A 25,195-nucleotide genomic window follows, 5' to 3' on the forward strand; every position below is an offset into this window, starting at 1 on the left:
TGAAATAAATTAGTCAGAAGTCAATGAGTATTTATAAGGAACTAAATTGAATTAGGAAATTCAGTTAACTAAACGATAAGATCGGTTATTTCGAGAACACACTGCCTCAGTTTTATTTTGTAAACTAAACTGACATTCAACTGAGTTCGAGGATAACAGACATCTATTTTATCAGTCGACATCAGTAACCCAAAATTACTTCTAAATACGATATTAAGATAAATCAATGAGTTTTAAAACATTTCTGAAGAAAGAAAACTTAGTCTTAAGGAGTGGTTTGGTGAAAATATCCACCGCTTGTTGTTCAGTTGAGACATATTCCAGCCTTATGTCTGTCTTCAATGCATGATCTCTGATAAAATTATATCTGACATCTATATTTTTGGTCCTTGAATGTAAGGTTGGATTGTAGGTGATCGCTATGGTGCTTGTATTGTCACAGAAGATTGAAGATTCTTGTGCTACGATCCCATAGTCTCTCAACTGTTATTGAATCCAGAGCAGTTGAGCACATAAATTGCCTGCTGCTAAGTATTCTACTTCAGTTGTAGGTGTTGCAATGGAAGTTGGCTTCTTGCTGAACCATGAGATCAATCTATCTCCTAGAAATCGACGTGGTCCGCTAGTACTTTTTATGTCAAGCTTGCATCCTGCATAATCTGCATCTGAATATCCCACTAAATTGAAAGAGGAGTTTTTAGCATACCATATGTCCACATTTTGTGTGCCTTTAAGATATTTAAGAATAGGTTTGGCAGCTGAATAATGAGAATTATTAGGATCAGACTGAAATCAAGCACATATACAAACAACAAAGACAATATTAGGTCGACTAGTAGTTACGTACAACAAAGGACCTATTAAACCTCGATACATGGTTACCTCAATTGATGTTCCTTAATTTTTTTTCAGTTTGGTTGATGAACTCATTGGGGTTATGCTACAGAGCATGTTTCCATGCCAAATTTCTTGAGCAGTTCCTTTGAGTACCTATTTTGGCGGATGAAAATACAATTTCCTAATTGCTTCGCTTGCAGTTCAAGAAAATATGTCAGTTCACCTATCATACTCATCTCAAATTTATTCTGCATTAGTGTAGTAAACTTTTCGCATAGTTTGGGGTTAGTTGAACCAAAGATGATATCATCCACATAGATTTGGACTACTAATGTGTGATCTCTTTTTGTGAATTTAAATAGTGTCTTATCTACAGTGGCTATATCAAAATCATGTTCCATTAAAAAATTAGACAAAGTTTCATACCAAACTCTTGGAGCCTGGTTTAAACCATGTAGAGATTTTTTTAAACGATAAATATGATTTGGAAATAAATAGTTGATAAAACCTGGTGGTTGTTTCATGTAGACCTCTTTTTGTAGTTGTCCATTAAAGAATGCACTCCACATCCATTTGATATACTTTGAAATCCTTGTAAGAGGCATATGCAAGAAACATTCGAATGGCTTCCAGTCTTATTACTGGTGCATAAGTTTCATCATAATCAATTCTTTTTTCTTGCCAGAATTCTTGAGCCATCAGTCTTGCTTTATTTCTTACCACAGTTCCATCTTCATTAAGTTTGTTCCGGTAGACTCATCGTGTATCTATTATTGTTTGATGAGAAGGTCTTGGAACTAAGTCCCAGACAAGATTTTTGATAAACTGATTGAGCTTTTTTTGCGTAGCATCAATCCAGCTATTGTATGTTAGTGCCTCATCAATCCTTTTTGGTTCAATATTAGAAATAAATGCAGCATGTAGAAATTGATGATCATCTGTCCTCTGGTTCTTATGGGAGCAGATGGATTACATATTACCGAGTTGGGTGGATGATTCTTGTTCCACCTACAATATGGTTCATTCATAGTGTTTTGTGGAACTGAATCAGTTGGGTTGACTTCAATTGGGTGGTGTTCAGTTGTGTTGACTTCAATCTGATTTGCATTAGTTTGGATCACATTGTCTCTATGTATGTCAAAACACTGGTTCACTAGAGAATCAGTTAGTCTAATTTGTTCACCAAAAATCTCAGGTTATGAAGATTGAGATGTTCTTTTGATACTATGCGTTTCTTCCTCACTTTCATCTTCCAGAGTGATTTCTTCAAATCGACTGGTCGGCTTAGTTGTATCAGTTGGTTGTTCAGTTGATATTGTTTCATCAAATACAATATGCACAGATTCTTAAACATTTAAAGTGTGTTTGTTAAATACACGGTTTACTAACTAATAAATAACCAAGAAATATACCCTCATCTGAATTAGCATCAAAGGCTGTAAGATGATTTTTACCGTTGTTGTGAATAAAAAATTCACAGCCAAAGATTTTAAGATAAGATAATACGGGTTGCTTGTCATGCCAGATCTCATAGGGTGTATTTCCTTGTTTCTTGTTAATCATTGACATGTTCTGAGTATAGCATGTTGTGTTCAATGCTTCGGCCCAAAATCTTTGATAAATTTCAGAATCAGCGAGCATTGTTCTAGAAGCCTCTTTAATGGTTCTATTACTTCTCTCAACAGCTTCATTTGCTGAGGTGTTCTGACTGCTGAGAATTCATACCAGATTCCATGATTTTTTAAAAATACTGTAAGGCCCATGGGCCTACTCCTTTTGGGTCCTGGAATCACAACCCTCATGATAGCCCATGCGACACTTACTCACAGAACTCCCCACACCTGACTGTGGAGTACGTGCCTACACAGGTTTCGAACCCAAGACCTCGTCCAGACCATTAGTACTTGGATTAAAAAAACCTGGTATCAATTGAGAAATATCAATTTTGGGCAGACCTTTGACCACATTACTTTTACTCAGATTTGCAATGGCTTCTACCTTGAGAAGAATCTCCAAATGTAATCTTAGACCCAGTAAACTGAGCCAGTTCATCTAGCAGTCCAGTTTCTCCAGTCATGTATCTTGAACATCCATTGTCTAAGTACCAGACTGCTCTTTTAGTTGGTTCGGTTTTTATGTCCTGCAATCACAAATAAATAAAAAATTTGGTACACATACATATTAGGGCCCAGATGTGATTAGTCTTTTTGGAACCTAAACTTGGATCAACTTAACTGTCTTTCTATTGGTTGTGCTCCAAATATATTGTTAGTTAATAGGTCTGTTATGTGTTGTGCGTGCAGTAGACTTCAGATGTTGTTTACTTTTTACGACTTTGTTGGTCATCCTATATCGTTTCTGAACATGTTTGCAATTAGAATTATTTTTTGTTTTGCCTTTCATCGAGTTATGGTTGGCCAAATTGGTTTGAAAGGGCTTCCAGTTAGGCTTAGCACTGGTACTCTCAAGTATATAACTGATACCAAATTTTTTATTTTTGTTCATATCCTCAATTGGCTATTCAACTTGATGGATAGGTTTTTGATGTTCATGTACCATACTGGATCTCACAAAGTGAATATATTTATCTTTGCATACGTTCAGTTTTGGTTGGGTACTGGTTTCAGGAATATTTTCTTTGTTGTTGAAACAGAGACCAGTTTTGTCTCCAACACGTTTCTGCAACTCTTGCATTTAAACTAAAGTAACTGAAGACTTATTCTAGGATGAAACTAGTTCAGTTAGCTTCAAAATTTCAATTTTAGCATTCTGTTTCTCATCCTGTAATTTTTCATCTCCATGTTCAGTTTAGCAGTCTATGCCTTTAAACTCAACATTTCACTAGATTGTTTCCAGTCAATTTCACTCGTGTTGTCTGACAGTTCATTTGCTTGATTTTAATTTCATCGAATGACAAAGAGAGTTTTTGATACGCATTTACCATGTCATAAAGTGCATTGAAAAGGTCTTCCCAAGAAAAACCAGTTGAATTGAAGTCAAATACCTGTTTACTGATAGATTCCAGCTCAGCATCATTTTCCATTAATCAATTTAAATTTTCATCATCCCTAAAGCTGCTTAAGTTTTCTGATTCACATGATTCGGAATCCGAATCAGCCCAAACGAAAATGTCTTTTTGAAAAAAAAAATTTCATCTTTGGATCTTCTTTTGTCGAAACATCTCTTGCCCTTGTCAGATGATCTCCTGTCATCTTTCTTTGGTTTCGGGCAGTCTTCCATGAAGTAGCTTGTTTTGCAACAATTGAAACATGCGTTGGAGTCATCAGTTAACTCTTTCTTTTGATAGGCCCTTTGATTGGAATTTTGAAAATTTCCTTAATTCTTTCTTAGAAATTTTCCGAACTTCTTTACGAATATCGAAAAAACATCACTACTTAATTGTTTAAAATTTTTTATTTTGCAACTGATGATTCCATTTTTACGACAGTTAGAGCTTTATTCGGCTGTGAGGTAGACCGATCATCTTCCCTTATTTGCAGTTCAACTTCATAGGCTTTTAAGTCTGTAAATAGGTCGTGTAGCTCCATCTTATTCAGATCTTTTGACGCATAACTACTGTCTTGACGTCCTTTTATTTTGACAGTCATTTCATTACTTTAAAAATCACATCTCGGTTGTTGTATACTTTTCCTAGTGCACTAAGTTCTATTATAATCATGCCGAATCTTTCATCAAAATAAGACATGGATTCTTCAAGCTTCATCTTGATGTTGTCAAATTTCTGTATGGCCATGGAGAGCTTGTTTTCTTTGGTTTGCTCATTTCCTTCACAGAGCTGAATTAGCTTCTCCCAAATTTCCTTGGCAGTTTTTCACATTTTGATCTTGCTGAATGTGTTATTGTCAAGGTTTTTATAAAGCATATTTTTTGCCACATTGTCAAGATTCACCTTCTTCTTATCATCATTGGTCTATTCACTCCTTGCTTTTTCAAGCCTTTGAGGAGCACCTTTGGATATGACTATTTTTAGTATCCTCATCGGCCCTTCTCTAATGACGAACCACATGTCATCGTCTTGAGTAACTAAGTGAGCATGCATTCTTAATTCCAGTCATCAAAGTCTTTCTTAGAAAACATGGGAATCCTGAATGAAGTCATTGTAATCATAATAAAGACTAAACAGCTCTGATACCACTTGTAGGATCGATTAAGTGTTTAGAAAGGGGGTTGAATAAAAACATCCTGAATTTTTTTTCGATTAGTTTAGATGGGTTGGCAACTAAATTGACCATTCTCGAGTGTATATATCAGTTTGCTAACATATAATTGCGGAAGCAGCTAGATTGACATGTTAGAACAAGTCACGGAATGAATGGGAAGAGGTAAGCTGAAGTGCAAAGATGACAGAAATTTTTCTTGATGTTCGGAGAACTGAAGCTCCTACATCACCCCTTCTTCCTTTAGAAAGGTTCACACTAGAATACTTGAGATGATACAAACAGTTTGCAAGATTCCGATTCAGTTTGGTCTTAAACACTGCCAAACCGAAACTCCAAGTACCTCAAATTGATTAATAGACAGTCTACAAACTGCTATACACAAGTAATACAAAATGATACTAACTTAGCACGAAATGTTCCTCAAATGATCAGATAAAATTCTCTTAAGAGTGTACTGAACTGATTCAGTTTCGCTCAGGTATATTAGGGGCTTAGAATACTTAATCTTATCAGGGAATGATTAATTCATTTATGAAATCATTTTCTCCTCTACTTATACTCTAAAAAATATATCCGTTTAATCAAAAGTGTATGTTGGCTGTTTAATCCATGTCTACGCTATTCTGACAGTTCGTATATTGTTACGATTAGTCTTGACTCGTACACTGTTGTGATCAGTTTGTTCAAACTGTTTGATGTGTACATCAGTTTAGAGTTCTGTCATAGACTGATTCTGATGTTTGGTAAATTGAAATCTTTTAGACTTATTTATTCATTTTTAGAGCGATATCAGTTTTGTTTAACTGTACCAGCTGTATCAGTTTTTCTTAAGTCAGTTTTGTCACAGTATTATTTGTTAACCGCCAAAATGTGTCAAATTCTTGATCCAACACTAACATTAGAAAAATTAGCTTGTTGTGTGCTTGTTTAGTTGAATAATTTTAAGGAGTTAGATCAATTAATATATAAATTATTGAGAGATTATATTAAAACATGAGCTTCTATGAATGGTATTTTTATGGGAATGGTGATAATTAACAAGAACGACTTTTTGAATAATGTTGGATGCAATAATTGTCTTAGTTGGATAGATCAATCAAATCATAGCATTTGAATTGTTGTACGGTTTTAAAAAATATGAGTTGCACTGTTAAAGATTCATTGACAATTGCGACGAAATTGAAATATACCCAAATATATGTCACTTGAAATCCATCCAAATACTGTTGGTCCCACGTACAGCAACTTGATATAATAATATAAAAACAAATTATAAAACTGGACATTGAGATTTATGTGGAAAACCCTTAAAAATTATTAAGGTAAACACCACAGATAATATGAAAAGAATTTCACTATAATAATTTTATGGTGTACAGCCATTCACTATGTTTCCAAAGAAAACACACACTCTCTTAATACAGGAGAACAAATACCTCACAAATATTATAGAACTAAGCACTCCAATGCTATAAGATGAGAGAAAACTCGATGAAGAGATGTTCATGATGTTTTTAATGATGAGAGAAAACATCTATTTATAGGGAATGCAAAAAATTCATCAAATCCTTCGGCCAAATTTGACAAATATCTTGCCAACTATTTTTGACTAAACGATATCCACCCACCATTCAATGCATTAATTTTGCCGATATTTCTCCCACTTGGAGAATTTATTGAGAATAAAAAACATCTCCACATATCCTTTCAATCTTACCGTTACCTGCTGCTTATGTTTCGGTTAGGCCACTTGAGGATCTACACTACTCAAAATTGTTAATGTTCACTGGCTTGGTCAGAACATCAGCTATGTTATCCTTTGTGTGGATTTTCTCCATATCCACACTTCCTTCCTCTATTACTTCTCGAACAAAGTGAAATTTAACTCCAATGTGTTTAGTTCTGGAATGAAAGGATGGATTCCTTGCAATGTGCAAGGCACTTTGACTGTCACAAAACAAAGGAATATTCTCTTGTTTGTGCTCGACCTCTTCCAATAACCTTTTAATCCATATTGCCTCCTTACATGCTTGATTAGCTGCTATATATTACGCCTCTGTTGTACATAATGCCACAACTATGTGCAGTTTTGAAACCCAGCTTACTGCTCTCCCTGCAACTATAAGCACATAACTAGTAGTAGAATTTCTCTTATCAGGATCATCTGTATAATCTGAATAGGCATAGCCCTGAGAGTAAAATCCTATATTCCATAACATAATGCAACATTTGAGATATCCTTAATGTATCTAAGGATTCTCATAACAGTGCTCCAATACTCTCATCCAGGATTCGTCATATATCAACTAATTGTTCCCACTACTTGAACAATGTCTGATCTTGTACAGATCATGGCGAACATCAAACTTCTTACTGCTGATGGATATGGTACTCGAGAGATTTTCATCCTCTCTGATTCACTTCTAGGACACATCTCGGAGGATAACTTGAAGTTAACAGGAACAGGGGTCGAAATTGGCTTACTATCTTCTATGTTGAAGAGTTGCAAGACTTTCTTCAAATAATTTTTATGAGAAAGACAAATCTTTTTGTTACTTCTGTCTCGGTGAACTTGCATTGTTAGAATCCTGTTTACTGATCCCAAGTCCTTCATATCAAATCCCTTAGGCAACTGTGTCTTCAATTCTTGGATCTGATCTTTTTTGGGGCCTACTATCAACATGTCGTCCACATACAACAACGAAATGATATAATCATCACCAGACCTCTTGAAATATGTACAAAGGTCTGTATTCAATCTGTTGTATCCAAGGCTCATGATATAGGAATTAAATCTCTTGTACCAACACCTCGGCGTCTGTTTGAGACCGTAGAGGTTTGTTCAACCTGCAAACCAAGTTTTCTTTGCTTTTTCCGCAAAACTTTCTTGCTGTAGCATATAGAGTTCTTCTTCAAGATCTCTATGAAGAAATGCAGTTTTCACATCTAGATGTTCTAGATGTAGGTCAAACACCGCACACAATGCCAACACTACTCTGATTGTTATTAGCCGAACCACAGGAGAAAATATCTAATTGAAGTCAATGTCTTCTTTTTGAGCATATCTTTTTACCACCAATCTAGCACGATACCGCTCCACTTGGTTATTGCCATCACGCTCGATCTTATAGACCCAGCTGTTACCAATGGCTTTTCTCCCTTGTGGTAGTGTAACAAGATCCCAAGTTTTATTCTTGTTTAATGCTTCTAATTCTTCTTGCGCTATCATCCACAAAGATATATCCGAGCTTTGAGTAGCCTCGTGGAAACTCGATGGCTCACCATCTTCTGATATTAGATAATATGAAATATTATTTTAATGTGACATAATCTGGAAGCCATCCTAATAATATTCTGTCTTGAATTGACTGCCTCAAATTGGAAACCTAAGACTGAACATGTTCTTGTTCTTCGTGCTCTGGTACTACTTCACAAGAAATTTGGCATTATTTCATCTTATTTTCTATCTGAAATATAGTAGTTTCCGAATTCAGCGTGTCTTTATCTATTTTACTTTATCTTACTCGAAGATAACATTTTACTGATGACAATCTTATAGATAGTAGGATCCCACAAACGAACCCCTTTACTCCATTAGCATAACCCAAGAAGATACAATTTCTGGATTTCAAATCCAACTTCGATCTTTTTTTTATCATCATTGTACAGAACGTACACAGAACTTCCAAATGTATGCAAATGAGAATAATCAGTCGGTTTCCCATTCCACATCTCCATTGGAGTCTTCAGACAATCGCCATTGAAGGAGAACAATTGATAATATAACAAGTGGTTTTAACTGCTTCCGCCCAAAATGACTTATCTAAACCCATAATCCTCAACATGGTTCTTGTTCTGTCCAACATGATCCTGTTCATCGCTTCATCACTCTATTATGTTGAGGTGTGTAAGCCGTCGTGAACTATTTTTTGAAGCCCTCATGTTGACAAAATGCATAAAATTTGTCATTGATATATTATCCTCCATTGTCAGTCCTCAAACACTTGATTTTCTTTTTAGAATCAAGTTCGGCCCACGCTTTGAAATCTTTGAAGATCTGGAAAATATTTGATTTCTTCTTGATTGGATACACCCAACATCTCATAAAGAAATCATCAATGAACGAGACAAGGTATCTCGCTCTTCCTAGGGATACAACTGGTGCTTGCCAAACATCCGAATGAATCAGGTCTAATATGCTTTTGCTTTTGGCATTGAAAGTGCCAAACCTTAATCTGTGTTATTTACTTGTAACACAATGATCACAAAAGGGTATTGACACTTTTGTAAGTCCCGACAGTAGTTTCCATTTTGAGAGAATTTTCATCCCTCGTTCTGACATATGCCCAACTTTCTATGTCATAACATTGTTAATTATTCTCATGAACCAATTGATGCAATAACTAGTTCTACCTCCTTGTGTGTTTTTCCCAAAATTACATACAGATTTGCAGCAACTTTTTCCGTCTTCATAACCACAAGCGCATCCTTTACAATTTTCATGATCTCTTCCTCGATACGAGTTTTGCACCTGATATCATCCAATTCCTTGAGGACAAAAGATTATTCTTCAGTCCTTTTACATGTCGTACCTCCTGTACGTTGCAAATGATGCAATCAAACATTTTTATTTTTATAGTACCACCCCTGTGTTTTCCAATCTTGATCATTTTTCATGAATATAGATCCTTCTAAGACTGGTTCATAACGATCAAATTATTCTCTTTGAGACGTCATGTGCCACATCGCTCCTGAATCCATAATCCATGTGCCACAAAATTTGTGCCTGCCTTCTGCAATTGTTGCTGCTTCGCTAAATAATATTTCACCACCGCTTGGATTACATGCCACATTTCCTTGAGAACTCTTCTCGATACTCGTACACTCTTTCTTGAAGTGTCCTTTACCACCACATTTGAAACAGTAAATATTTTTTTTTTACTTCTGGACTTTGATCTACCTCGTCTTTGGCTCCCACTGAAGTCACGGTCCATAAATCTTATTCTTATCATCGGTAAAGCCCATGCCTGCTTTGAAGTTACCAACTTATCTTCTTTATTCTTTCGCTGACTTTCTTCTCCAATAACCGCATTTAAGACATCATCGAATTTTAGTGAGCCCATAAGAATATTGTTGGTTATGTTGATGATAAGTTGATCATATGAATCTGGTAGACTTTGAAATAGAAGCTCCGCACATTCATTTTCCTATATTTTATGCCCCCTAGAAGTGAGTTGGGCAACTATAATATTTAGTGTGTTGATATGATCCATCATCAATGAGGATTTCGTCATCCGAAAAATATAAAGTCTTCTCTTTATTAAAATCTTGTTGTGTAGTGACCTGATCTGGTACATATTTGTCAGAATATCCCAGATAATTTTTGTCGTCTTTATCTCAGAGATACTTGACAGTACTTTGTCTGCTATAGCCAAGTGTAAATTGGCAACAACATTATCATTCATCTCATTCCACTTTACACCGTCCATCATTTCCATCGGTCTATCTTCAATAGCCGCCAAGCAACTTTCTTTTCTTAAAATTGCTTGTATCTTTATTTTATACAGCAAAAAATTGCTTTCATTGAACTTTGTTATCTCGTACATGCCCGCCATTATGTCTACAACGATTTAGTAGATTGTACAAAATAATCTCATCTTAATAAAAAAAATCTCAAAAAATAAACTTTTCATGAAGTGGAAGATCAATCTAGGCTTCAATAACAAAGCATACTTCGAATTTTAAAAATTTTAAACAAAGGCTCTCATACCACTTGTTGGTACCACTTACTGCAATCTGAGATAATAATAATATGAAAATAAAGTATAAAACTGGGCACTGAGATTTACGTTAAAAACTTCTAAAAATTATTAAGGTAAAACTAGTGACAAGATGAAAAGAATTTCATTATAATATTTGAAAAACATCTTGCCAACTCTTTTTGACTAAATGACATTCACCCACCATTAAATGCATTAATTTTACCGACAAACACGATATTAAAGATTCTTCAAATACAATGATTGTTCGGGAAAAACTTCTCATTATATTATTTATTAATTAGGAACAAAATTCGAGACAAATAAATTTCATACTTACCAATTATTTTTTAACCACATTTTCATATGTATTATCATAATATCATAGTATTTATTTATGCGAAAACATATGTATTCATATAAGGAAAATGTAGGATATGATAACTAAATGGATTGACGAAAAAACTCATGGTAAGGATATATAATCTGTTGTGATAAAGCATGTTTTATTTGGTAAGATTTTAATGAATATGATAAATTTTAAATTTTTTGTTGTTGAGACCAAATTACCCTAAACTAGTATTGTCCCCTAGTTAATTTGCATTTTATCTCATTTTTAATATTGATTTCTAATTATTTTTTTCTCTACTTTTAAAATTTTATTTATAATTTATTTAGTTTCATCATGGAATTATTTTATATAATGTGTGTGAAAATAAAAAAATATAAACCATCAAATATTAGAATCCAAATCACGTAGATTCTAACCTTCAAAACTAATAAATTTCTATAATTCCATTCATAACATTCATTTCAATTTATATATGAACTTGTTGATAAAATTTTGATTCTTGAACTAACTTAATGCCCAAAAACATAATTTTTCTAAAAAATATTGAACGACCCATACAAAATGTTAAAACAAAAATCAATTTTTGAGAAAGAGTGTCCATATATAGTTTAAATCCCTTCCAAATAACATATGCACTCACCTATAACAACAAGATCAAAATATTATTACCCAAATGGAATTTGGATCTAGGAATCCAAATTCTTAACTTGATTCGAGGAGCCTTTTGACTAAGCTTAGCCTACCTTCATGATAATGACGTAAGATAAGGGCCAATTTTCTCGGGTTATCAACCAACAACTCTGCAACAAGAAATTTTTCCTCTGTGCTTAGCTCTTGAATCACTTCTAATGTGTCTAACGCTTTGTCCATTGCATTTTCCATCTTCTCACCAGTTTCTAGTTGTTTAACAAAATCTGCTATAGAAGCCTTGGTCACTTCCGCGACATTGTTGATGGCCGAAATGATGTTATCTTCTTCTTCATCTAACTTCTTACGTTTATTTGATTTTGACTTGTTGCTTGCTATTTTCTTGGATGAGGAGATTTGTGTCCCAGAAATAGAATCACCAACTCCTTCAATAACATGAAATACATCTTCAAGCCCAACCTCGATGTCATTAGATATTTCGTAATTCATTTTGGGGACATCTTTAATAGAATTTTCACAGTCCTCTGCATGTTCGCCAGTTCTCGATCATTTCCCTATGGTAACACGATCATACCTGTGCCGCAAGAAACGTACACTACTGTATATAAAAACAAACCAGATTAAGAACAAGGATTCCCATGTATTCATTTCTCAACAAAAAAAATATATTCCAGCTATTAACCAAACAAACAACCATGTAAAATAATACCTTAATCATTGATTCCCATGCCTCATTTGTAGCTTCAACCATTTTGTATGTCTCCTTCCAACTGATCCCACTTTTTCTTAGGACTGTCACCAAAGAACCATTTGTTTTCTTCCACACATGGATTTTTGAATTAATATGTGGATTGCCACGTAAGTCAGTATCTGGGAACATTTTCTTCATCGCATCTTCCAAAAATGTGAAGTACCCACATTTTAATCCATTCTCATTTTTCCATCCACAGTTGACGGTGTCTTTCAATGCTTGAATAAGAACTTATTCCTCACGTGTACTTCAAGTACATCGAGTCTTCTATGCTTTCTTGCCTTTATCACCAAAATTTGGGGAGCTTGCCCTAGACTACATAGATTATATTCCTGAAAATATAAAATAAAGTATACTAATTTAATTGGTAAACAGTATGCAATATTATATGATAAATACAACTAACACGAGATAATAACATACCTTGGATATATAACATTCATTGCAACATAATAGGCACTAGTGTATATAAATCAAATAAACGTAAATACCAATGTAAGTGATTAATACATGTTTTGGAAATGAAACTGTGTTTAAAACTGAATCACAACTACTGTAATAATGTTCTACGAGTTGTGATACATAGACATTGCTAAGTTGTCTCTTCATATATCCCACATTTTAGAAGGCTCAAAATTGTCAATGAAATCATCTTCATTTTCATGGTTTGGAATATATGTCTCCTCTTCAACTTCCTAAATAGGATTATTAGGCATTTGAGATCAGATGAGGTTGTGTAAAAAAATGCAAGCCAGTATGATTTTATTTTGCACTTTCAATGGGTAAAACGAGGGACTTCGAAGGATAGCACATCTCTTTTTTAGCAGACCGAATGCTCTTTAAATCACATTACAAGCTTGAGAATGTCTCCAATTTAAGAGCTATTTTTAATTTTGTGGTCCATTTGAACGATTTTCCCAAACATCCCTATGATATTGTTCTCTTCTATAAGGAGTCAAAAATCCCTCCAAATTTGCATATCCATTGTCCACAAGTAATAACACACTGTCGTTATGATTACATGACAAGTAAGTAACATAAATTGATTTTATAATATATTGAAATAACATAAACATGTAAATGTTCATATGACATCTCTGAATTTTTAAACCATCACCAGTCATCACGAGTCACTACATCGCGGATAACTCTAGCATCTGCAGCCGATCCGTCATTCCCAGTAAGTGCATAAATGAAGTTCATATCATGGTTGCAAACCCCCAATACATTTACCGAATTACTACCTTTTATAGTTTTGTATTTTGGTTTCTCCGAGGTAGGAACATGTACGATCACATATGTACCGTCCAATGCACCAATACAACCCTGCAAAATTTATCATACACAGTAATGTTACATGTAATTGAATAATGGTATGTGCAAAATAAAAACGGAACAAGTGTTAAAAAATATTAATAAGTATTTTTACATCATCTTAAACCATTTCCAAGTTTCATTAGTGCAATTTTCGTCGACGGGAACATGCTTAGCAAGTAGTAAAGGATGCAACTTAAGAATTGATCGCAAAACTTCATGGAAATGAATGCTGATTGTGTGTCCACTATGCATGAAATCGTGGCCAGTATTTCGGTTTTCTTAAGATGGGCCAAGATAGACAAAAACATATCAACTTTCTCCTGAATCCAGACATATCTGGATTCTACCAGTCCTCCAACATTAATTAGAAAATAACACAATTGTGCAAATGCATTTCGATTCATCCTCAAATTGACCACACATTGAACATCTCATATTTCAATAATACGATATAAGTGGTTCATTTACGCATTAATTCATCGTGTCATATTGTATGAGGCTGGTGCTCTACTCTCCAAACATTGTCGTTTGGTGACTAACATATTGTATTGTAGTGTTAAAAGACATAACATCATGAAAGATTGAAACATTATTTGGTGCAGTAACACTAAAAGTGGAATTTGTCGATGTTTATTGTGATTATTTCTGAGATTCTAAGAAAAAATTATGATCAGATAAGTCGATTTTGGCTAACCATACTACAAAACTAAAAGTGAAACTTCAATGAAATACCTTCTTGTAAAAGCATGGGATTGTGCTAGCTTTAGCGTTCTTCTATTGCTTGTCTTTAAAAATTTCTAGCAAAATCCTTTTTCATTTATAGTTTGAAAAATAAATGTAACGTACAGTACTTTTAAACATACTTAAAATTTGCGGAAAATAAAATTTTTTCTTAAATAAACAATAATTTTTAAAAAGATGCAACATGAATAAAATGTTTGATTAAATATTTGAAATGTAAATGACTTACAACAAGTACTTGTTTAAACACAAGAAGTAATTTCCTTAAAAATCAGAGTAAATAAAATAACATGCATAAAAATCCTTGAAAACTAAGCGGTCCTCGGGTTAGGCCTCCGCACCGTCCGAGCCAACTCACTGGTCCCCACCTCTCGTCTCCTCATACTCGTCCTCACCTGCATCGATCAAGTCTACTGAGTCTAAAGACTCAACATGTATAAACTGTTTTTAGAAAGTAATACATAATAAAACCACTTGTATTTTAAAGTAGCTCATACATACTTAACTCTTAACATACTTACATATACATACTTACATAAGCATAGATGTGCCATCATTTCATAAACGTATTGCATCATATATACTTAAACATACGTAATCATCATCATTTTGCGTAGAGATATGTTTCAAAGCAAGTGACCCATAACATAGTGCGCCTGATCAGACTAAACCACAGTACTGGGCTGTTAGGGATGTCCACTACAACATATATAAGATCCTCGGTCATACTTTACCGGGTGGATTGTTCCCTGGTCATACTTTACCGCTTTCCAATCCTGATCAAAACTCGGTCATACTTTACCGAGGGGGGAGAGGTCCCCGGACACGTTGTCCGGCTTCCAAACCCGTTCATATTTGGTCACAAGACAATTAGCATACCTCAAAAACGTAAAATATTTTCTTTTGCACGTCGAACATACTTACATAGCGTTGAGAGATTCGTTGGATCTCACTTGGGCTACTGCTGCAAGTACATACTAATACATTATTCCAAAAACTTAAAATTTCATAACTTAACCGTACCAATCAAACCCACCACCGAAGAAATTAAATAATTTATGACTTTCTAGACCACTCGAGACTTGAACATGTTTACTCAACATACTAAACCATGACCTCGAACCCCGAACCAAATCCTGATGTGAAGTATGAACATTTCCCAAGCAAATGGAAACCTGAACCCCGTCTAAACCGTGACTCAAAGATTCCCATTCAAGACTCGTAACAACTAGTCTAACCCTCATCAAGCTTGGACAAAACGACGTATTAATACCCAAATGAAGTAATAGCACCTAAAATTGAAGCTCAAAAGCCCCTGAACCAGCGCCTAGGCGCTGAGGAGTAGTGCTGCAACGCCTGTCAAGCGCCTAGGCGCTACCCTGCAGCGTCGTGGCACTGCCATGCATGAACCAGCAGCGCTCCAAATGTAGCGCTGCGGCGCTAACTTTGCGCGAACCAAACCCAAAAATGTCATCTTCTACCCATTGGCTTCCTTATGACTTTTAACGTAATCAAACCCATACCGACTCGAAACAAAGTACCGAAAGACATCTGATTGCAACACATGACATGTCCTAACGTAGCAATGACCATTCGACAATTCCCAACGAAGCCTGCAACCCAATATACTCAAGAACATTTTTCAAAACGCCACAATTTGAGCAGTCAAACAAAAATGATCACAACTCACTCGTTTCTTGTCCAAAAATTACGAATTTACTGTCAGATCGAAGGTATCGAAGAGTACTATGTTTTATATGTTGAAAGTTTTTCTAGAACATCGACAGAAATTTCACAGTACTCAAAATGACAGCAGATTCAGTTTTGAGATCTAAAATTTTGATCCAAAACCGTTCTAACCATCTTTGCTCAAAATTTGCATAAGACAAACGAATTTTTACGCACCATACACATCAAAATGCTTACTACGACAAGATCAATGCAGAAATAAAAGGATATACATGCCTTTGCATTTAAGCGCTCAAAGATAACGAATACCGACGGGGTGGATTGCGGGAGATGACCGAGAGACGCTTGCTACACGATTTCTTGTCCGAAAATGAGCGTGAATCTCCAGAAATTTGCAAGGGGGAAGGGGTGGCTGTTGCTGAATAATAAGAACCCTAGTTATCTTCCTCAAAAAAAAAAAGAAAACACAATGTGTGTGTGCAAGTGTGTGCAGCCGATGTGTGTGTGAGTGGGTGAGTAACGTGTATGTGTGTGTGAGTTAAAGGATTAATTAGGATAACATATACTTAGTCAAATAATTAGGGATAACATAATACTAATCTAATTATTTTACCCCACTCAAAGGTTTAATAAACTAATTAAATACTAAATTTCAAGATTAAAATTTCCAAATTCCAAATTAGTATTTTTTTTTTGAAAAGCTTAAAAATCTTAAAATCACATAATAATTGAAATTAGGCTTTAAAATGTTTAAAATTCCATAAATCATTTAGAATATCAATCTCCTTGACTTGAAATAAAATACCACAATTTTTAATCGTAAATCGCCTAAATCATCACCGGTCTATTTCTCGATCCCGCATCGAATATTCGCCAACATAAACTCAAGAAAATATTTTAAGGTGCATCAAATAAACATGTAATAATTTACAATCATGCAAAGATCATAAATCATGCATCGTAAAAATCATGTTAAAATTAAATAAATGATTTAGAAATTTAAATAAATACATGAGTTTTACGTGTACTGATTTTGGGCTCTACAATAAAAAATTGTATACTCTGAGATTGGATGGGTGCTTCGTATGAATTTGCTTTCATATAAAAAAATTTGATTTCTGCCAACTAACAAATATATTGTTGTTTGGGCCAAAATATTTACTGATGGAAGCCCAATTTAATTACAAGCTCAATTAAATTATATAAGCACGATTAAGTTATATAGGCTAATCAAATATAGCAGATCAATTCACAAGGTGCTGAAAAGAGAGAAGATCGTGGGAGGAGAGATGTAGATCGTGGAATGAAAAGCGGAAGAACATGGATCATGGGGGAGTGGGGGAAGAAACCGCACCGCATAGTGAAGAAAAGGGAGGAATCGGCCAAGACAGAAGAGACACACAACTCTGCACAAAAAATCTGCAAATAATCTCTACTAAATTCAATCTTCAAACAATAGTTTTCAAGCATTCCAATATATTTTCTAGCATTATAGTTCTTATCGCTTCAGATTTCAGTAATTTTATATGTTAAATTTTTATGTCTTGTAAATTCCTACTGTTTATTGAAAATATAGACAATGTCAGGTGTTTATTCTTCAAATTCCAATAGTTTTCTTCGTTTTGACATCATAGTTGTTTAGGAAACTATAACAAACGGTCAAATTTAGTGTCCATAATCGTCGTGATTCTTAGAAGTTAGATTTTCATTGTTTTTACACAAATTGGTGCATCTTTGCACCTGGCACACTCGCAAATCAAATATTGCACAAACAATTTTCGGCACACCCGATGGGACAATTATGCCGCCAAGAAGGAAAGAAAACGTCAGTCAAGAGAGTGGGGAGTCTTTGGCTAATCAAGAGGGAACTCAGGTTCAACAGCCCAAGCAGCCTGTTGTTGAACCACAGGTCGAAGAGTTGATCTGAAGGTTCCCACTACGACTACGTATAATCAAGTTTCAAACAGAGTGATGGAAGAATTGACTGCTATAAAGATTAAGGAAATTTCAAAGGCATTATCTAAGGCAATGTCTGACTGTTTGAAGAATATACTGAGTAAGCTGAATCAGTCTATCTGAGGGGAGCAAAATACCACTGTCAAAGATACTGATCAAGGAAGCAACCAGGTCCATGAATTTTACCAGGGAGTAGACTCAAAGGCTGGCGATCCTCGCCGCCCAGAGTTCACTCTCCCGAATCAGCCAGAAAGACCTACACCACCTCACAGGAGATAAGAAACCTTAGGAGGGAGAGCTCGGCCATATTCACGTGCTCATGGAGTGTGGAGCTCGAAACAACCAGTTACTCAAGTATGCAGCGTGACAAATCCTCTGTACCAACCAGGTGCTTATGATGACATATCACACATGAATTATCCAAGTAGATGGGGGCTTCCCAGGAGGTAATGTTGGTTTAAATGCAGGGTTTCAAGCTCAGGGGGCAAATTATTACCATCACCAACTCCCAGCTCGGAACATCCACATAGTTGATCTGGAAATGGTGAGGGAAACTGTTCAAGAGCTATATGGGCCGGCTTTGAGGCAGATAGGCCGTCCGGAGTTCCACAAACCATATCCAGACTACATAGACGTGAATAACCCATATCCAAGGGGTTATAGTGTTCATGATTTCAGCCTCCAGTCGAGCATGAAACATATAGCCAGATTCACCATCCAGTGTGGGGAAATAGCCAACTTGGATAACTTCAACAATTTAAAGTTGCGGCTAATCCCGAATTTTTTCACAGGGACTGCATTTGCTTGGTATGCCTCACACACCAAAAATTCAGTGATGAGTTGGCAAAAGATGGAAAGACAATTTCACATTCAATTCTATAAAACAGAGCCATAAGTGTGTATTGCCGATTTATCCAGGGTCACCCAAAAGAAAGAAGAATATGTGGAGTCTTTTATCGACAAGTTCAAAAAGATGAAGAATAGGTGTAAGGTGTTCCTACCTGAGACCGAGTTCGTGAAGATGGCACAAAAAGGCCTGGATTTTGAATTAAAGAAGAAATTCCAAGGTATGGAGTTCATGGATTTCTTTAAGCTGGCTGCCAAGGTTGCTGAATACGAAGAACTATTGCGGGAAGAGTCGTACAAAAAGAAAACTTCTATGGGGTCTTATTATCAAGAGGTGGAAAATGTGATATTGGCAGAAATTCGATCAACTGGTTCTTGTACAGTTCCCCCTGCTTAAAAAAAAGCCGGCAGAACCTGAGAAGAAGAATAGCTCCCAACTCCCCAAGGATATGCAGTACACCTTTGATGTGTCAAAGACCGACGAAGTTTTTGACTTTTTGGTAAAAGAGAAATTCATCACCTTTCTACTGGATCAAGGGATGCCACCCAAGGAAGAGCTGAAAGGTCAAGAATATTGTAAGTACCACCATTCTTAAAATCATGCTACTAAAGCTTGTTGGGATTTCAAGAACATTTTGCAGGATAGAATCAATAAGAGAATTTTGAATTTCCCTGACAAACAAGAATCCGTGGCAGTGGATGATGATCATTTTCCCCCAATAGCTTATGTTAATGTGAATGTGACAGATTTGAGGGATCTTCTCAATGAGAAAAGAAGCCGATCCTTTGAAGTGAAAGACTGAATAATCAAGAAATGCTGGATCCCGAAGTGTCAATTGTTTGAAGCACATGAAAGTCATAGTACTGATCGAGCAAGAACAGTTCAGCAGCATTTCCCCAGAAATGTTGGTGAATCTGCGGCCTATCGACCGAGGAACCAACATTTCTTCGAGAGACCAGTGCAAGATAATCAAGGGTTCAAAGGGGATTCATCTCGTGAGCAGTACCAAAGATACTCGGACAGGAAAAAAATGTGTAGAGTTGAGTCGCGAAAGATGGAAATCAAGAAAAAGTCAGCTGACCAAGATAGAGAGCGGCGTGTGGATGAAATCTCAAAATGAAAAGTGATGAGAACAGGAGATCAAAGTCCAGGTATGTCCTTACAGCTAGATACGAGTTCAATGAGTCTTGGAGAGTGGCCCAACACAAAAAGTTCCCTAGGCCACCGACTAGGACTCAAAAGAGACGGCTGTTGAGAGAAAAAGCTATTGCAAGAAGAGAAGCTAAGTTGAGAAATGAAATCGCGATGGATATTTCAGTCATCGAGGATCATGTGGGGAGTAAGTCCGAGTTTGTAAGATCGGCTACTGAAGATAAGTTAGTAGACGATGATGCTTTGTTAAGTGAGGAGGATGATCAAAGAAGAAAAACAATCAATTTTTGTGTTGGAGAGTTTCACATCACTGTGGACTGTGCCACAGGAGTTGTGATATTACCAGAGAGGTTTAAAATGATGGAAGAGGAGAATGGGGAGTTGATACCCAAATAATTAGTGCAAAAGAAGATCTTGCAAATAAACTCATTGAAGAGAATTCAATAGTGATTATTAAGGAGGATCACCCAAATAAGCCTAAACAAGTGATACTTGAGAAGGCTACACCGGCCATGACCAAGCACATAAGGCCGTTGTACATCAAGGCTTACGTTAATGGCAAGCCGGTGTCAAGGGTCTTGATTGACAATGGTTCAGATGTGAATGTTCTTCCAGTAAGAATGTTAAAAACTCTGGGCAAAACTGAAGAGGACTTGATTCAGACAGAAGTTTCGGTTGCTGCATTTACAAGGGAAACAGCAAAGACCATTGGAGTATTCCCCGCTGATGTTACAGTGGGGAGTATGTCGTCTTTGTGTGCTTTTTTGTGGTAAACTCGACCGCCAATTTCCAAGCGTTGTTAGGCAGGGATTGGATCCATGAAAACCAGTGCATCCCATTCTCAATGCACCAGCTGTTGTTGTACTGGAAAGAGGACGATGTAGAGGTTGTAGAAGCAGATGGACAGCCCTTTCAGACAAGTGCAAGTATAGTTGAGGTCAGGTATTACAATGTGGATTTTGGGCCTATCAGAGTTCATAGCAATAGTAAGAAAGAAAGTCCAGTGTACATGCAGACACCAACTCAAAGTTGGGTGTTGGAAAGAATCTTCAAACCTACTGGCATCGTGCCGCCTAGGCCGATAATTCAGCCCTTGACTGAGGAGGTTGATGATTGAGTTGAACCAAAAATGAAAGGAGGCAGCTGCAACCTCTATATAGAAGGCGCATGTGCAGCAATTACTGAACAAATTAGAGGAAGAGGAAGCATGGGACACCAATGGGACCGAGGTTGTCCAAGAAGAAGAATACGAAGAGAATGAACTTCAAGTTGATGAATTGTTATGGAGCCATCTCAAATTGAAGATGGCCAACACGAAGTACAAGACCCGTTAGAAGAGATCAACTTGAGGGAGCTTGAGAATCCAAAAGTGGTGTATGTGAGTAAGCTACTGGAAGAGCAGTTGAAGCAAGATTTGATTAGTATGCTGAAGGATTACAAAGATTCTTTTGCATGGAGTTATGATGACATGCCAGGGTTGGACAGGAAATTGGTCGAACACCTACTTCCACTCAAATATGGTTTCAAGCCATTACAACAGCCATATCGCCGCATGTCAAAAGAAGTCGAATTGAAAGTGTAAGAGGAAGTCGAGAAACTGTTGAGGGTCAAGGTTATAAAACCAATCAGATATACCGAATGACTATCGAACATTGTGCCAGTCATGAAAAAAATGGCAAGGTCATAATATGCATCGACTTCCGAGACTTGAACTGTGCGACTCCCAAATATTTTTATGTAATGCTGATACCTGATATATTGATTGATTCAGTGGCTAGGCATGAGTTGTTATCCTTCATGGATGGATTCTCGGGTTACAATCAGATCAAAATAGCTAAGCCAGACACTCACAAAACAGCATTCAGATGCCCATGAGCTGTTGGTACGTTTGAGTGGCTTGTCATGCCATTCGGGCCAAAAAACGCAGGAGCCACGTATCAAAGGGTTATGAACTCAATCTTTCATGATATGATAGGACATCATATTGAATTATATATAGACGATATTGTTGTGAAGTCTAAACAAGCTGTTGATCACATCGAGCATTTGAGGAAGAGTTTCCAAAGAATGATGCAACATGAGTTGAAGTTAAATCCATTGAAATGTTCTTTTGGTGTGAAAGCAGGGAACTTTTTAGGATTTTTGGTACATCAAAGGGGAGTAGAGGTGGATAAAAAGAAAAAGAAACTATCATGGAGGTAAATCCGCCAAGGAACAAGAAATAGTTACAACGCTTCCTTGGGCAAGTAAATTACTTGAGACGTTTTATTTCTAACCTTGCAGGGAAGACGAAGAAGTTTTCACAGTTGTTGAAACTCAAAGACAGCGGGGAGTTCAAATGGGAAGATCCGCATCAGAAAGCTTTTGATGTGATCAAGAGATATTTATCTAACCCGCCTGTTCTGATGCCTCCCAGGTATGGAATGCCCCTTAAATTATACATATCTGCTGCTCATGAATCAATTGGATGTCTACTAGTTCAAAATAATCACGAAGTAAATGAGCAAGCTATTTATTATTTGAGTAGATTCTTACTCCAGTAGAGATAAAATACTATGTGATTGATAAGCTATGCTTAACATTGTATTATGCATGTATTAAGTTAAGACATTATTTGATTCAATCAAGAGTATTGTGGTGGCTAAAACCGATTTGATTAAATACATGCTTAATAGACCCATTCTCTCTGGAAGGATTAGTAAATTGTCTTTGGCATTGGCCGAGTTTACATTGACCTACTATCCCCAAAAGTCAGTAAAAGACTAAGCCATTGCCGATTTTTTTAGCTGATCACCCTTAACTTGATGAGTTTTTTGGAGAGCAGATTGGGTTTCCAGTTTGTGGAGTGGGAGTTCGAATCTGGGAGCTGAAGTTTGATTGATCAAGTACAGAAACTACAGCCAGAGCTGGTATTGTGATCACCTCCTCAAGAGGTGTGAAAACCGCTCTACCTTTTAATTTGGGTTTTCCATGCACCAACAATCAAGCGGAATACAAAGCACTGGTCATTGGATTGGGAATTCTAAAAGATTTAGGGGCGAAAGAGTTGTTAATATCAAGGGATTCTCAGCTAGTACTCAAACAACTATCAAGGGAGTTCAAATGCACAAGTTTATCATTGGCTCCATTCTATACCGCAGCATCTCAACTTCTAGATGATTTTGAAGAAGTGTCATTAATACACGTCCCAAGGCAAGAAAATTGGGAAGCAGATGAGTTAGCACAGGTTGCATCGGGACTGAAGATGTCTCCTGAACTTACACACAGGCTAGCGTTGATTCAAAAGAGAAACCACCCCTCAATTCAGCAAAGAGGGATTCAGGTGGACGCTCTCAATTTGGATATAAACTTAGCTGGCAATTAGAGAGATGGCATAAAACAGGTGCTAGAATCTCCTGAGAGAGATATTCCACATGATTTAAAAATGAGAGCTCTTAATTACGTTTTAGTGGAGAGAGATTTGTACAGGAATGGGTTAGATGATCTGCTCCTCAGATGCATAGGCTTCCCAAAAGCACTGGAGATCATGAAACAAGTTCACGATGGAGTGTGTGGAGCCCATCAATCTGGAGTGAAGATGAGATGGTTAATAAGGAGGTATGGCTACTATTGGCCATCTATCCTGAAATATTGCATCAAATATGCAAAAAGATGTCAGCCATGTCAGAGACACGGGAACATCCAAAGAATTCCGGCGGATGAGCTCCACAGTGTTGTCAAACCATGGCCGTTCAAAGGTTAAGCCATGGACTTAACTGGAAAATTTTACCCAACATCATCTAAAGGCCACTCGTTTATCCTTGTGGTCATAGATTTTTTCACCAAATAGGTAGAAGTAGTGCCTTTGAAGAAAGCAGAACAAGGGGATGTCATTAAATTTGTGAAGGAGAATATCATTCATAGATTTGGAATTCCAGAGTCACTCACCACAGATCAGGGAACGATGTTCAAGGGTTTAGATTTGAGGGAATTTGCAGAAAACTGTGGAATAAAATTGATAAAATCATCCCCTCATTACCAACAATCCAACGGGCAAGCCGAAGGATAGAACAAGGTGTTGTTAAAGATTCTACAGAAGATAATGGAGGAAAATCCCAGGGATTGGCCAAGGCTACTGTCAGAAACATTGTGGACATATATGACATCTAAATGGGCTGCAACTGGAGTAAGTCCATTTGCCCTCACCTTTGGCCATGATGCAGTGCTGCCTTTAGAGATTATGGTACCATCAATGCGAGTGGCAAGGCAAAACGAACTTTCTTCTGAATACTACAGTGAGGCTATTATTATGGAGCTAAAAGAAGTTGATGAATTGAGAATCCAAGCATATAATGTTTTGTTGTTACAAAAGCAGAAAGTGGCAAAAATCTACAACAAAAGAATCAACAAGAAAATCTTCCAAGAAAGGGACATTGTATGGAAAACCATATTGCCCCTGGGGACAAAGAACAGAGACTTAGGCAAATGGTCCCCAAATTGGGAAGGGCCATTTAAGGTGCACAAGATTTTAGACGGAAATACATATTGGCTATCAAGTTTAGATGGCCAACCACACAAAATATGTGTAAATGGGAAGTATCTCAAGCCGTATTTTCCAAGTATGAGGGAAGAAATAGAAAAAACGAGTGAATAAAGCAAGCGGGAAGGCTGATATCCAACGGGGAGTTGGCCTTTGGGCCACTCTGGCATAACTTCGTTTTTATCACTTGCATATTGTGAAATATGGAGAACAAAAAATGGACTCTATAGCCATTTTCAGGGACCAAATTTTGTTTGAAAGATGATACTTCGAGTCCACAGTAGCTTTCGTGGTACTTGAAAGAAAGTTAAGTATGTGGGGAGTTGGCCTTATGGCCACTTGCACGTTCTTTTGGTTGATGTTTTTATTATTCTTATGTTACGAGAAATCATTGATAAGGTAGGCTATACAGCCACTGTATAAATAGTTGCTTGCATGTGCAGTGA

At 36.5% G+C, this 25,195-nt stretch overlaps 1 protein-coding gene across 1 annotated transcript; it reads left to right on the forward strand.

The window, feature by feature from the left end:
- The first annotated feature begins 24,311 nt into the window (after positions 1-24,311).
- Positions 24,312-24,863, forward strand: LOC142550667 (uncharacterized). Its single transcript, XM_075659744.1, has one exon. It carries the CDS (start codon positions 24,312-24,314, stop codon positions 24,861-24,863), a length of 552 nt encoding a protein of 183 aa, XP_075515859.1.
- Positions 24,864-25,195: the final 332 nt, after the last annotated feature.

Source organism: Primulina tabacum, chromosome 7 (genome assembly GCF_025594145.1).
Source record: "Primulina tabacum isolate GXHZ01 chromosome 7, ASM2559414v2, whole genome shotgun sequence".
Lineage (NCBI taxonomy): Eukaryota > Viridiplantae > Streptophyta > Magnoliopsida > Lamiales > Gesneriaceae > Primulina > Primulina tabacum.